Source organism: Sinohyriopsis cumingii, chromosome 7 (genome assembly GCF_028554795.1).
Source record: "Sinohyriopsis cumingii isolate HCF-2022 chromosome 7, ASM2855479v2, whole genome shotgun sequence".
Lineage (NCBI taxonomy): Eukaryota > Metazoa > Mollusca > Bivalvia > Unionida > Unionidae > Sinohyriopsis > Sinohyriopsis cumingii.
The window spans coordinates 90,456,914-90,469,506 of NC_142967.1; the positions used below are offsets into that span (position 1 = coordinate 90,456,914).

Here is a 12,593-nt window from a genome sequence, read left to right on the forward strand (position 1 = left end):
ACTCACTGGGATTGACTAATCCTGGATCTGTTTCAGATCCCAGATTCAAAAGTTAGTAGGGTCAGAGCTCTTTCCTTGAACTGGAAGTTCTAGACGCTCATGCCTTCCCATCAATGCCTCCGATCCAGAGTCTTGTAGAAAGAGAAGGAATTGGTGACATCAGGCTCTGATTTCTTCCTACAGAGTACCTTCTGGGTTATTTGCTCTGTGTATAAAGAACTAATGTTTGAACTTCTGAATTTCTTGCACGTATCAGCTCACAAGGTATGGGCAGTCACCATAAGCATAACATTCAAGAGTAACGATTCCTTGACATTTCAAGAGTAATGGTTCCTTGACATTGTCCAAGTGCAATGGAAGGCAAAAGTGACTTTCTCTAGATTTCACCTCAGCAACATTCCAACGCTCTAAGTTGTCAATAAATGTGTTTTCAGGTTTTTGTTGCTTGTCAGAGTTACATTAATAGTCAATAAAAGTTGTAAAAAATGTGAAAGCAATGTTCAGAATCAAAGTTTATGCATTTTTACAACCACTTATGACAAAAACTGGTAGGACATCAGACGAGGTATATGCAAGCATTAAATGTACTCTTGTACTGCTGGCCTGCACTAGTTGATGTTGTGTAGATTATACATTGTAGTGTTTAACTGCAAATGAGTCCATTGTGCCATCATTATTATCAAAAGTAATGTAATTTATTTTGTAAATGGAGGAAAATGTTGGTATGGTAATAGTTGTTTGTTAAGTTCCAAATTGAAATATTGGCTGTTAAACATTCAAGTTTAACTTCCCTGGCCAGATTCCAAATTGCTACATAATCCATACTACTACATAACCCAAAGTTTTTGTTATAACATTCCTTACCTATAGTTTATAATTGGTTGTAGTGTTTGATTTGTGAGGTCTATCAGAAAATTAGTTCAATTTGACACTGAAACCATATAACAATGGTAGGCATGTATATAACAAAGTGTGCTAACAACACATGTATACATAATCAGTAATTTACAGTCACAATTTGCTGGTTCATTGCAATTAAAGAACAAAAGAAATAATTTGCTTTCTACATTTTAAAAACCAAATTATGAATTTGGATAATAGTATTTCACAGTTATAAGAATCCATGTGAAATGTTATAAACAATCTTTACTGTATATGATGAATTTTCTTTAAATTCAGTATATTATTCTTGCTAAACCAGTCTACATATTCTCAGTACACTGTGTATACATGTGCATTACTTTCTGGCAAATGGTCCACATTTTTTTTTTAAGGGTAGGGGATGAAAATGTATTTGCTTATTGTGGTGTTAATTCTGATGTATCCAAAATATATATATTCTGTCTGTGAGGTGTGATAATTTTGATAAATCCTCACGCTCAGACTTAGGATTTCTGATTCAGATTTGGTATATCATCTGATGTTGACCAGTCAGACAACAGAATGATTTCGTGTTAACCAGTCAGACAACAGAATGATTTTGTGTTAACCAGTCAGACAACAGAATGATTTTGTGTTGGACAGTCAGACAACAGAATGATTTCGTGTTAACCAGTCAGACAACAGAATGATTTTGTGTTAACCAGTCAGACAACAGAATAATTTCATGTTAGCCAGTCAGACAACAGAATGATTTTGTGTTGGACAGTCAGACAACAATGATTTTGTGTTGACCAGTCAGACACCAGAATGATTTTGTGTTGGACAGTCAGACAACAGAATGATTTCGTGTTAACCAGTCAGACAACAGAATGATTTCGTGTTAACCAGTCAGACAACAGAATGATTTTGTGTTGGCCAGTCAGACATTAGATTGAATTGATGTTAACAAATCAAGCATCAGAAAGTTGAGATCTGAGTCTGTATTAGAAAATTTGCCATCATCTTGGAGTCAAATATAAATTTTGTTGTAATATTGGGGACAAATATTCAACTAAAGAATGTTTACTAATAAGTCATACAAATGTAAAACAAGACAAAGATGTTTGAAATAAGATTTTCACAACGTGTGTTCATTAGGTGATTAGAGAAAATGATTGTTGTATATATGTATATAAGAACCTTTCAGTTGACATCAGTTGTTGTCTTGAGGTACTTGGGAATAAGGGATAACATGGACTATGAAGCCACACTCAAGCAGGTGTTTGATTTGCTTGGTATGAGACCCTTTGCATGTAATACTATCAGTATAATAGGCAGGTAACCTTTGGGATGCTAACACCCATGCAAGATATATATCAAAGAGGGCCAGTAAACATGAAATACACGGATTCAGCAAATTAGAGGTTATTTAGTGGACTTGAGAACTTATGTAAAATTCAAAGAGAAAACAATTGCTGTCTTGAAAATAGGATGATTTGCAGTTTTACAAAGAAATACATGTGTTTAACTCAATGACATGTGCTGCAAAATGACTAAAACATGATATTTGTTTTTTAATCAGAAAATTATCCAAGGATTTGAACCAAATGCTTCACATCTCATTTGGCCACAATATTGGCATAAAGAATATGTGTCAAATATGTGATTAAAGGATCGTGCCTATAATTATATATCTAATATTCAGAATAATTTGTGACAAGTACAACTGTTTTGTAAAATAAAATCCATAGTTTTTTAAAATTATTTTGCCATGTACAATGAAGAAATGCTGTTAAAAGAATTAAACTTGCAACAAAATTGCTTGGAAATTTCCATGCATTCCTAACCTATGGAAATTTCTATGCATTCCTAACGTACGGAAATTTTAGAATTACTGGTACAGTGAAAAAGTATTGTGGTACATACCACTGGGACAAAAGTTCCACTATACCAGTTTACCAGTAATACCACTAACCTCTAACCAAAATGTCTTAAATTTAAACCCATTTTACCTTGAATGTCCTCGGACCTTTTAATTTCATTAAATCAAAAAGAGTCACTTTGTAATGGTGATTAAATTGTTGGTTGATGCATTGGACGGAATTTATATTATCAATTTTGTTTTGATTCCTCATCCAACTGGGGTGAAATCTTCATCTTAATCTCTGTTGTAGTCATGATTTTTGGACCTAAATTTGACAATCTGGCCGAATCATATAGTGTAAACTAAAATTAGGGTATTTCTTTTTCAGGAGTTTCAATGGTCAATCATAGCTATGTGAAGTGCAATGGCTTGTTTCTTTCATTCATAGTGTTATAACACAGTCATCAGATTTGTTTCCCCTATTCAAACTAAACTTTTGTGATAAACACCTCTATCTTACCTGTTTTGTGAGTCTTGAAAGTATTTTCTTTTATTTTTCAGCTTCTTTGTGAGTGAAACTTAGCAGCAGAGATGACATCACTGTCTGTTTTTCAACCTTACATTGACAAAGAGAACACCGACTCACTTGGGGCGCACCCCAAAGCTAGAAATCGATCTGCTGGACTTGGTTAGTACGAGACATATCATAAGAGATAGGGCAGTCATACAGACTATGCAGAATTCTGCATTGCCAAATCACCACCATGATTTTCAAAACCTCCCAAAATAATATTTGCCTTCCTTTTTTAGAGTAAATTCAATTAACTCAGAGCCTCCTGTTGCCATACAATCCTGTATATTAGAGGTTTGCAGTATTACTGGTGTACCATGGTATTTTTCCCAGTGGTACTACTACAGTACTTTTCACTGTACCGGTACGTAGGTAGTTTCTGTCAGTAAGGAATGTACAGAAATTCCTAAGGAATCCTGTTATGACTTAAATGATATTAACATCGTGTTTTCATTATTCCAGACAAAATGGTTTGCAAATTATCTCTTTTTACAAAATGCTTGTATCTGTCACAAATTAATGGTGAATATTACAAATATAAATTTATTACATACCCATTTAATCTTACATGGTGTGTGATACAGATGTTCAGTCCGTGTTTCCGTATCGCACACCTAAAATTCCATATTGCACACGTCCTGAAACTACTTTTACAGTTTGAAATATTAAATATTCCACTTGTAAAATATCTATAATGATTTATTGCTATACATTTTAAATTATTAAAAAGAAGATAGGGTCACTTACTGGTCCAAAACGTGTTTTCCATTAGAGAAGTAAGGAAAAATCCACTTGCCTATGACTGCAGTTTAAATCTTTTCACATGTTCCATACAACATTTTTGAAACATTCAAAGCTAAAGAGCAAATCACCATATCAGCAATGCATGCAGATTGATGCAGAGGATATATATCTGTTCCTAGACCCGGTTACGTATGTCACATGGGGATTTTTCAGAGGTTGTACAATATCTTTCATACTCTACCAAATGCCTAATTTATATCTTTAAAAGTATACTTTACAAAAATTGGAAAGAATCTATGGCTAATAAGGGGATATGCAATAAACACAAAACCACAAAGTGTTTTGTTCAGAGTCTGGGAAAGAACATGTTTGATAATGCTTACAAACATATGTCTCTACCTGATGACTTTGACATATTCATACCCTGCATCAAGCTTGTTCTTTCTGCCCACTTGGAAAAAAACACATATGTAGTTTTATCTATATAGACAAATGTGAAGAGGTGGTTACCTAACCGGTCTGCTAAAGCTGCATACTTAGAACTTCCAGTAAGTAGTTAGAATGAGTAATTGACTAAAGCTGTCATTGTTTAATCAAAGAAGCCAGAAAATTCAGCAACTCACTCACTCTCAACATCACATATCTGATAAATGATGGTACCTGCATGTTTATCACAGTTTATTTTCTTTCATTTATTATCTCATTCATTCAAGGATATGAAACGCTGTTTTATGTCATTGACAAGCAGAACTGTAGCAGCATCAGCTATGTCAGTGGTTTTTTTTAGGTATCCATATGGTGATTGAGTAATGTTTTTGCTTTTTTTCTCTACTTTATTAATGAAAGTAGCACATTAGATGTATGTTAAATGTTAAAAATTTTGATTTAAATATAAACAAAATAATGTAATGCTGAACACAATTTAACTGTTACGTTTTCAGATGTATATATATGAATAAAAAATATACATTATACATGTTGTGAGTTTACAAGATGTATGTGTAAAAGCATTGTGGTGTTGACCTCTGAGTACCAGTGAATCTACTACTCATGAAGAAGTCACCCATAGTAATATTTTACTCTGCATTCAACATGCATCATCTAGGATAATATAATCATTTAATTTTTTTTTTAAAAACTCAAGAACTTGTTTTTTCCTAAAGCTTAGTAGCTCTCTAGTACGTGAATGCACACTTATATTTCTAACCTCAATACATTCCTGAGACAGAAAGAAAATATTGACAAAATATCTTAATGATTATAATATAGTCACAACTGGAATACTATGTTATATATCATTTGACTATTTAAGCACTAATGATGGGTGTAAGTCTTGCACAAATTTTCCATATTTTTATGACTGATTGGCCTAGGATATTGACATCACACCATGCATCAATCTGAAAATTTCTATCTTCTCACTCTTTTTCTATCCGCAGATTAGTGATGTTTTTAGTCAATTTGTGCTTGGAAAACTTCTTCTTTATCTTTTGGGGTGGTTAGGTCTGATGTAAAAAAATGCCCTTATCTGCTGTAACAGCATCTCCTTCCTCTCATAGGTGCAAATCGCCACACAAGGTACTAATTCGCTTGTCCTTCTATGTTGCACTTCTTCTTTAAAATTTTTTGTATTCCCGGGACTGTTGTCAACCTGTGCAAGGTACCCTTTTGTCCATCTATCCACTTATTACTGTGATTGGAACAAAGACAACAATAGATTTCTTTTGTTGGCATTTTAGTAGTCAAACAGTTCAACTCGCACGCTAAATGCCATGAAATCAGTACTTGCTGGAAGTTGGTTTCACAGGCTCCTCCAGTGCAAAAATATTGTTGCCCTAAAGGAAAATAAATCGCGTTTTCACCATCGTCTTTATTTATGATCCTTTAACATGTTTGACACGTTTCACATGAAAATGCAGTAGCCAAATGGAATGTTGTGAAACATATTCAGGGCAAATCCAAATTTTAGAGTATATGAATGTGTAAAAAAATTATTTATTCTTTTGTAAGACTGAGAATCATCCTACTGTTGTCAGGAGCGCACTTGTTTCCAGTTTGAACATTATGTAATTTTCTCAGGTCCACTAAATATTTTCTCTTACGATGAGTGTGTTTATGTTTGCTGTTTACTGCCTGTTATACCAGTAGTGTTGCTAGTAAATCGTTGGCTACATTGTCAACACCTTTTATCAATATACTTTTGAATGTCAGCACAATGTCTGTAACAGTGTCTGTAACAATGTCTGTAACGGTGTCTGTAACAGTGTCGTCTATAGTGTAAGTTTAAGCATCCCACTTTTAGATTTTTGGTCATTTAATTTTCAGAGTTATTTGTGGGATTGTGATTTTCTTTTGAGCTGAAATATTTTCTTTTCTTTAATCTCAAGATAATTAATATATTTTCCCAGTAATATTGTGGATATAATATTGTGTTATTTTACTATGAATCAAAGCAAAGTATATTTTCAACTATTGACAAACAGAAATTAAAGTGTCAGGCCCCTGCCCAGAACATTAAATTGTTTTGTTCCCAGTATAATTGCAGTTTACCAAAGTATGTATTACAGCATGCTCAGAAATACTGCAGTAAAAAGCTCTACTGTTTATAGGTTGTTAAAAACATGGAGGCAAAATTTGTGCCACCATTGCAACACTCTGTGGCACCATCATGGGCATGTTATTGGATAAAGTCGCACTTTTTACTGCATGAATTACAGCCATACTCATAGCTCTAAACTACATCGAAACCTTGCAGAACACAAATTTCAGCTTATTTTGGTTTACCATTCTAGACTGAAAGCCTGCAACATTTTTAATCTGACAGCCTGTCTGTATCACAGATACAACAGAAATTATGTTGTGCTCATTCAATCTATAATTATATTGTATTATTGGCAGTCACCCATTTCCTAATGGAAGATTCCATAAATGGGCTTAAGAGATTGTATAAATTAGCTTGTTCAAGAGACTTAGCAAAATATTTGGAATTAATCTCCACAAAGAAACCCACTATTGGATAGTTGCATCCGTCATTGACAGAATTTTATCATCTTAACATTTATATTTTATCTTGTTGTAAATCATATTTATATTTTTTTGGAAGGGTTCATTTTCCAAAATTTGTTTTCAAATCTATTTTTACCTATTTTAAAACTTTTCATTTAGTTAGCACCATATATTAACTATCAACCAGCGGTTGTATCTAGAGTGATGAAAGCCAACCAAACTTTTTGCCATGCTACATGGAATATGGAAATCACAACAGCTCTCTCTTTGGACAAAATTAAGAATCTACACATCAAATGTACTAAGATTTCTGCTGTATGGGTCAGAATGCTGGAAACAACCAAGCCGTCAGCAAGAAACTGGGCTCATTCTGCAACAAGTGCTTTAGAAGAACAAGAAGAATTTTATTTGGCCATAACATGATACAGAATGATGAACTGATGATAGTGTGCAATGCATGGCCTCTATCAGTAAAGGATGGAAAAAATGGAAATGACTTGAACATGTCTTTAGGATGATTCCAGACAGTCTGCCTAAGATGGCACTGAAATGGACACCACCGGGGAAGCCTTAATTAGGAATCCCAAGAGACCTGTAGACATTGCATGGAAAAGAGCTCTGGCAGACCAAGAAGCAGACCAGTAGGGTTAGAGAAGACTAGTGGATGCCTCATGTTCCATGTGAGATTGCACCATAAGCACAAAGAGATACAGCCACTATTGCTCTAAGGTGCCACAAAAGGCTACTACTGGCATGTGCATGCTGTACTATTTCAGTATAGTCTATAGAATAGATTGAATAGAATGGAAAACATTACACTTCTTCATCATGCTAAGTAAGGAAATACTTGTTAAATTTATTAAATTAACCGATATGTAGGCTAGGTACTCAGCAGTCACTCAGACTGAAACCGTTATTAATAGTTCGCTCTTGCCGAATGGAAAATTTTCTGATACCTTATGGGCAGAGTTAATTTGCATTATCTTCATATGTTTAAGTATGATTGAAAATGTGAAGTATGATTATAAAACAGTTGAGTCATATGACAGAATTACATGTACCTCTTCACTGCAAGGAGGAAGCCATGGTAGCTAAGTTGGTAAAATATGGCAGTTGTAATCCAGGGTCATTGGTTCAGTACCCACCCAGGCCAGCCTGATTTCAGCTGCCTCATTGTGTCCTGGGAAAGGCTCTTAGGTCCTAGTTCCTCATTGTGATATAAGCCATTAAAAGTACCATGTAAACCAGCAACAACAACAAAAAAGAAAAAAGAAAAAGAACTGTTACATTGACCAGTGCAAAGCTGAAGTTGTTTTGAAAAAAAACATCAGTAACCATGTAAACATTTATGCATGTGGTACACTTTGTGTTGGCTTGTGCACCTGTCTACTCTTTACGTCCTATTGCATTATCATTATTTTCCATTGTGCACATGCATGTAAGAGCAAAAAGGTACAAGTATTTGGTAGTATTTCAGAATACTATTATGACATTCCTAAGGATGGTTTACCTAAATTGATATAGTCAACAACACGTTACTAACTGAATCCTGTTTCAGTAAGATGTAAAACGATAACACCAAATGAAGAATTCACGAGTCAAATGAGGCACGACAAGCACATTGTCAGTGGCTTACATATAAATAGCTGTCAGCTGTTAGCCTCACTTACAAGACAGAAATGATTTGATTTTACAGCATTGAACATCAATATCTTTAATTATGCAGGTGGCAAGGTGTACCAGAATGCCAACCAAAAGAGTTTGGTTACCCCAAGGAAGGCACTGGGAGATGTCAACAGGGACCTGCAGGCTGATGCTAGTCAGCCAGGAAAAGGAAAGGGTCTCCAACCACAGGGCCTTAAGTCTCAACAGCCACCACCCACCAAAAATCTCCAGTTCAGACAACCACTAAACACAGTTTCAGGCAGTGCAAAGGTATGTCAATTTACCAATCTTATATGCCTGCTGTAAGGCAGAATACTTCATGATGTGTCGTTGCTTTTTGTCCTGGTTTCTGCACATTACATTTTATTCAAGATCATGAACTTCAATCAGACTTTGCTTACATTTAGAAATAAGCCTGTTTATATTTTTGGTTAAAATATAAAATGTCAAGGTAATTAATTCAATAAAACAGGTTCTTTGCAATAAATTTAGTTTTGGACCAAAAATAACTGAATAAAACTTGTAACTAGCATGTACCTATTCATTTTGGTGTCGAGGTAATCCAGGACTTGGTAAGAATGATAAAATTTGGCTTATTAACTTTATTTCTGTGCCATATATCTTGACAAACCTTAGTGAATGGCTTGTGTGGTAAGACAGTAGGGCCTCGATACAGTTCATACTGCAATATGCAGATGATGCATGCATGCCAACCATTATGCTTTTTTTCACTAAATTACGCGTAACTGTATTAGGATTACATGTTTTTAGTATATCCCTCTCCAAAAAAATTAATAATTTGTTTTTTCATTTTTATTAACATTCCATTAATCCCACAGACTGTATTCTACAAAAGACGGCCTCTATGTAGCTATGACATATGAGTATGCTTGTCCAAAGACTTGGCTGCACTTTCCTAACATTTATGTTCTAATTATAGCAGTTACCCCATTTCCAAGAAAAATGCTTGTTTCTACTTTTGACCTCGGTTTCTATTTATAGCAGCTGTATGGCTTAGTTAGGAGAGAACAGACTGGTTTTCTAACTTGTGATCTTTGCTTGCAGATTCTTTGTTCTAATTCATATCTGGTACAGAACCAGTCTAGGTATTTGGCGCTAAAAGTCAAGTCAGATTTATTCAAGCCAATGCATGTGTTAGAGCAAACATATTTTTCAAATAATTTCACAGATGGATTAGGAAAAGACGAAAAACACAATACAGCATTCCATTCTAGGGCAGCTTCACGCCCTTGCAGGCTGCATGGAAAGGATTTTAATACTGGTCATGGTGGTAAAACAAAGAAACCTTGAATTAGCTCTTTTTACTAAGGTAACTCCTGTTTTTACAGCAGAACTTAATTGTGGACATGAATATTACAAATGCAGAGGCGTTATCTACCAAGTTCTTAATAGAACATGGACTACCCCTAGTGGCAGAAGACTACATTGGTCCTTTGTTCAAACAAATGTTTCCCGATTCCAAAATTGCATAAAATATGCATGTGCATGAACAAAATCATTTAATATTGTTTGGTGTTTAGCAGAAGATACTTCACTTAAAATTGCAGAAGCCATGAAAATTGGGCCATTAAGTACTGCAACAGACAGGAGTAGTGATTATGACAAAAAGTTGTACCCAGTCTGTGTCAGAGACTTTGACAACGAAAAGGGGAAAGTCAGAGTGCTCTTCTTTCATTACCAGAATTAACAGTAGATTCCACTGGGGAAAACGTTTTTATTTGCTTGATAATGTTTTGAATAAACATAAGTTGGCAGAACTGAATGGGGTTTTCAGCTGATACTGCATCAGTGATGACTGGAATTCATAAAGGAGTGCATTCTATATTTTGAAAAAGGTCTCCATCATTGTACATATCAGGTTGTCTCTGTCATATGATGCACCATGCTGCAGGACAGGCTGCTGATAAAATTAGGAGAACACTTGAAGTATCAAGTTGGCACTCTACCTGTCAATGTACTTCATACAGAGTTGATTTTTTTCATCTTTTTCCCCAGCTAAAAGACCCAATAACTGTAAGATATAAATTTCCTCTTCTTTGTCAGGTTATGAAAGGAATATTGGTTCTTTTCCGTTCTAATGATAACTGTGAGAGATTGTTCAGTATTGTTAACAAAAGTAAAACTGAATTTTGATCCAGGCTCTGTAACCCAGCACTTAGTACTCTCCTGGTGTACAAAACATTCATAGTCTCAACTGGTGCAAAGTGTTTTGAAATGCAATATGAGAGTCTGTTGCTTTTTAAAGCTCTAAGCGTTATATACGAAAACTTGAAGCAGTAATTGATGTTAAAAGTCCAGAGGGATAAATAAATCATTTTGTACATATGATTACTCTTTTTGTCCACTTGGATTACACTTTTTCCTCGCCAGGGTTTGGCATGTATGATCATGACACAATACATGCCACAATATTTTGCTGTACTTCAAGTTGAACTATGAAAGGAAAATAAACTCTAGGAAAAAAATCTGCTTACTATTTATCTGAAAGAATTTTTTTTGAAAGAATTCTAATGATTTAGTCTGTTATACACCTAAAATAGATCAAATTAATGAAAATTCTCTAATAATAAAATTCTTAATGTGTCCATAGTCCATAGTGTTTGATGTTGGCTGTGTTGTATTTTACCAGCAAAACATGGCATTGCAATGCATGATGGTTTAGTTTGATACTTTATGGCACAGCAACAAAAGTAGGTTATAAAGTGCAGAAACAATTGGAGTAAAGTACGTTACACCCCAATAAGACAGGCATCAATTGACTTGAGAGCTAAAATGTCAAGGTCATTATTACTGACACAACAAGAAAAACAATTTCTGTACAAAAAGATGACCTTATGTTACACCTCACTTAATGGCACCAAACTTGGAAGATGATTTGCTGATGCAGTAAGGAAATAAATCACATATAGATGGCTTAACAGTTCAAAGGTCATGGTTGCAATTACCCCCAAAAGGCAGATGATTTGCTATTTGACAAAGGTATGAGCCTGTTGTTTATATGGGTTAAAGAGCATTGTCTGTTCCATTGGTCAATGATGTCCTATTATTTATATGGGTAAAAGGTCATTGCCTCTATCCCATTGGTCAGTGCTGTCCTATTGTTTATATGGGTAAAAGGTCATTGTCTCTGTCCCAAGGGTCAATACCATCCAGAGTCAGCCATGTCCTGCTAGTGCTTTTATCAAGTGCTCTGTAAACTGTAAACATTGAACACCTTTCCAGACATCTTTCAGACAAAAACCAGAACCCAGGGAATTTGAAGGCCTACATCTCAAAAAGAATATTGTCAGTGTATTTTCCATCAAAGCTCATACCTCACACAATAGGACACATACAATGTGGACATTTCTGAGCACTGATAAGAATTAGGACACGTACAATGTGGGCATTCTGAGCATTGATAAGAACTAGGACACATGCAGTGTGGACATTTCTGAGCACTGATAAGAATTAGGACACATACAATGTGGACATTCTGAGCATTGATAAGAACTAGGACACATGCAGTGTGGACATTCTGAGGATTGATAAGAACTAGGACACATACAATGTGGACATTCTGAGCATCGATAAGAACTAAGACACATGCGGTGTGGGCATTTCTGAGCATTGATAAGAACATGGATGCATACAATGTGGACATTCTGAGCATTCATAAGAACTAGGACACATGCAATGTGGACATTCTGAGCATTCATAAGAACATTACTGAGGTAAACATGTCAACCCTGCAAATTTATAAGGCCTATTGCCTTTTTTTGAGACAGTTTCCAACATCATCAGTGCATCACTTGGCATGATCAGTGATTTTTCTCCTGGCTGAAAAGTTAAGTAATGAGCATACAGCCTAATCACCAAGGT

At 35.0% G+C, this 12,593-nt stretch overlaps 1 protein-coding gene across 3 annotated transcripts in view; it reads left to right on the forward strand.

Annotated features, from left to right (window-relative positions):
- Positions 1-12,593, forward strand: part of LOC149795690 (uncharacterized) — a 34,238-nt gene that overhangs the window by 5,752 nt on the left and 15,893 nt on the right. For all 3 annotated transcript variants that reach the window (XM_089965563.1, XM_089965565.1, XM_089965564.1), the window contains exons 2-3: positions 3,287-3,413; positions 8,773-8,981. In XM_089965563.1, coding sequence (XP_089821689.1) covers positions 3,317-3,413; positions 8,773-8,981 — 306 coding nt within the window. In that variant the 5' untranslated portion in view covers positions 3,287-3,316. The remainder of the gene's footprint in view (positions 1-3,286; positions 3,414-8,772; positions 8,982-12,593) is intronic.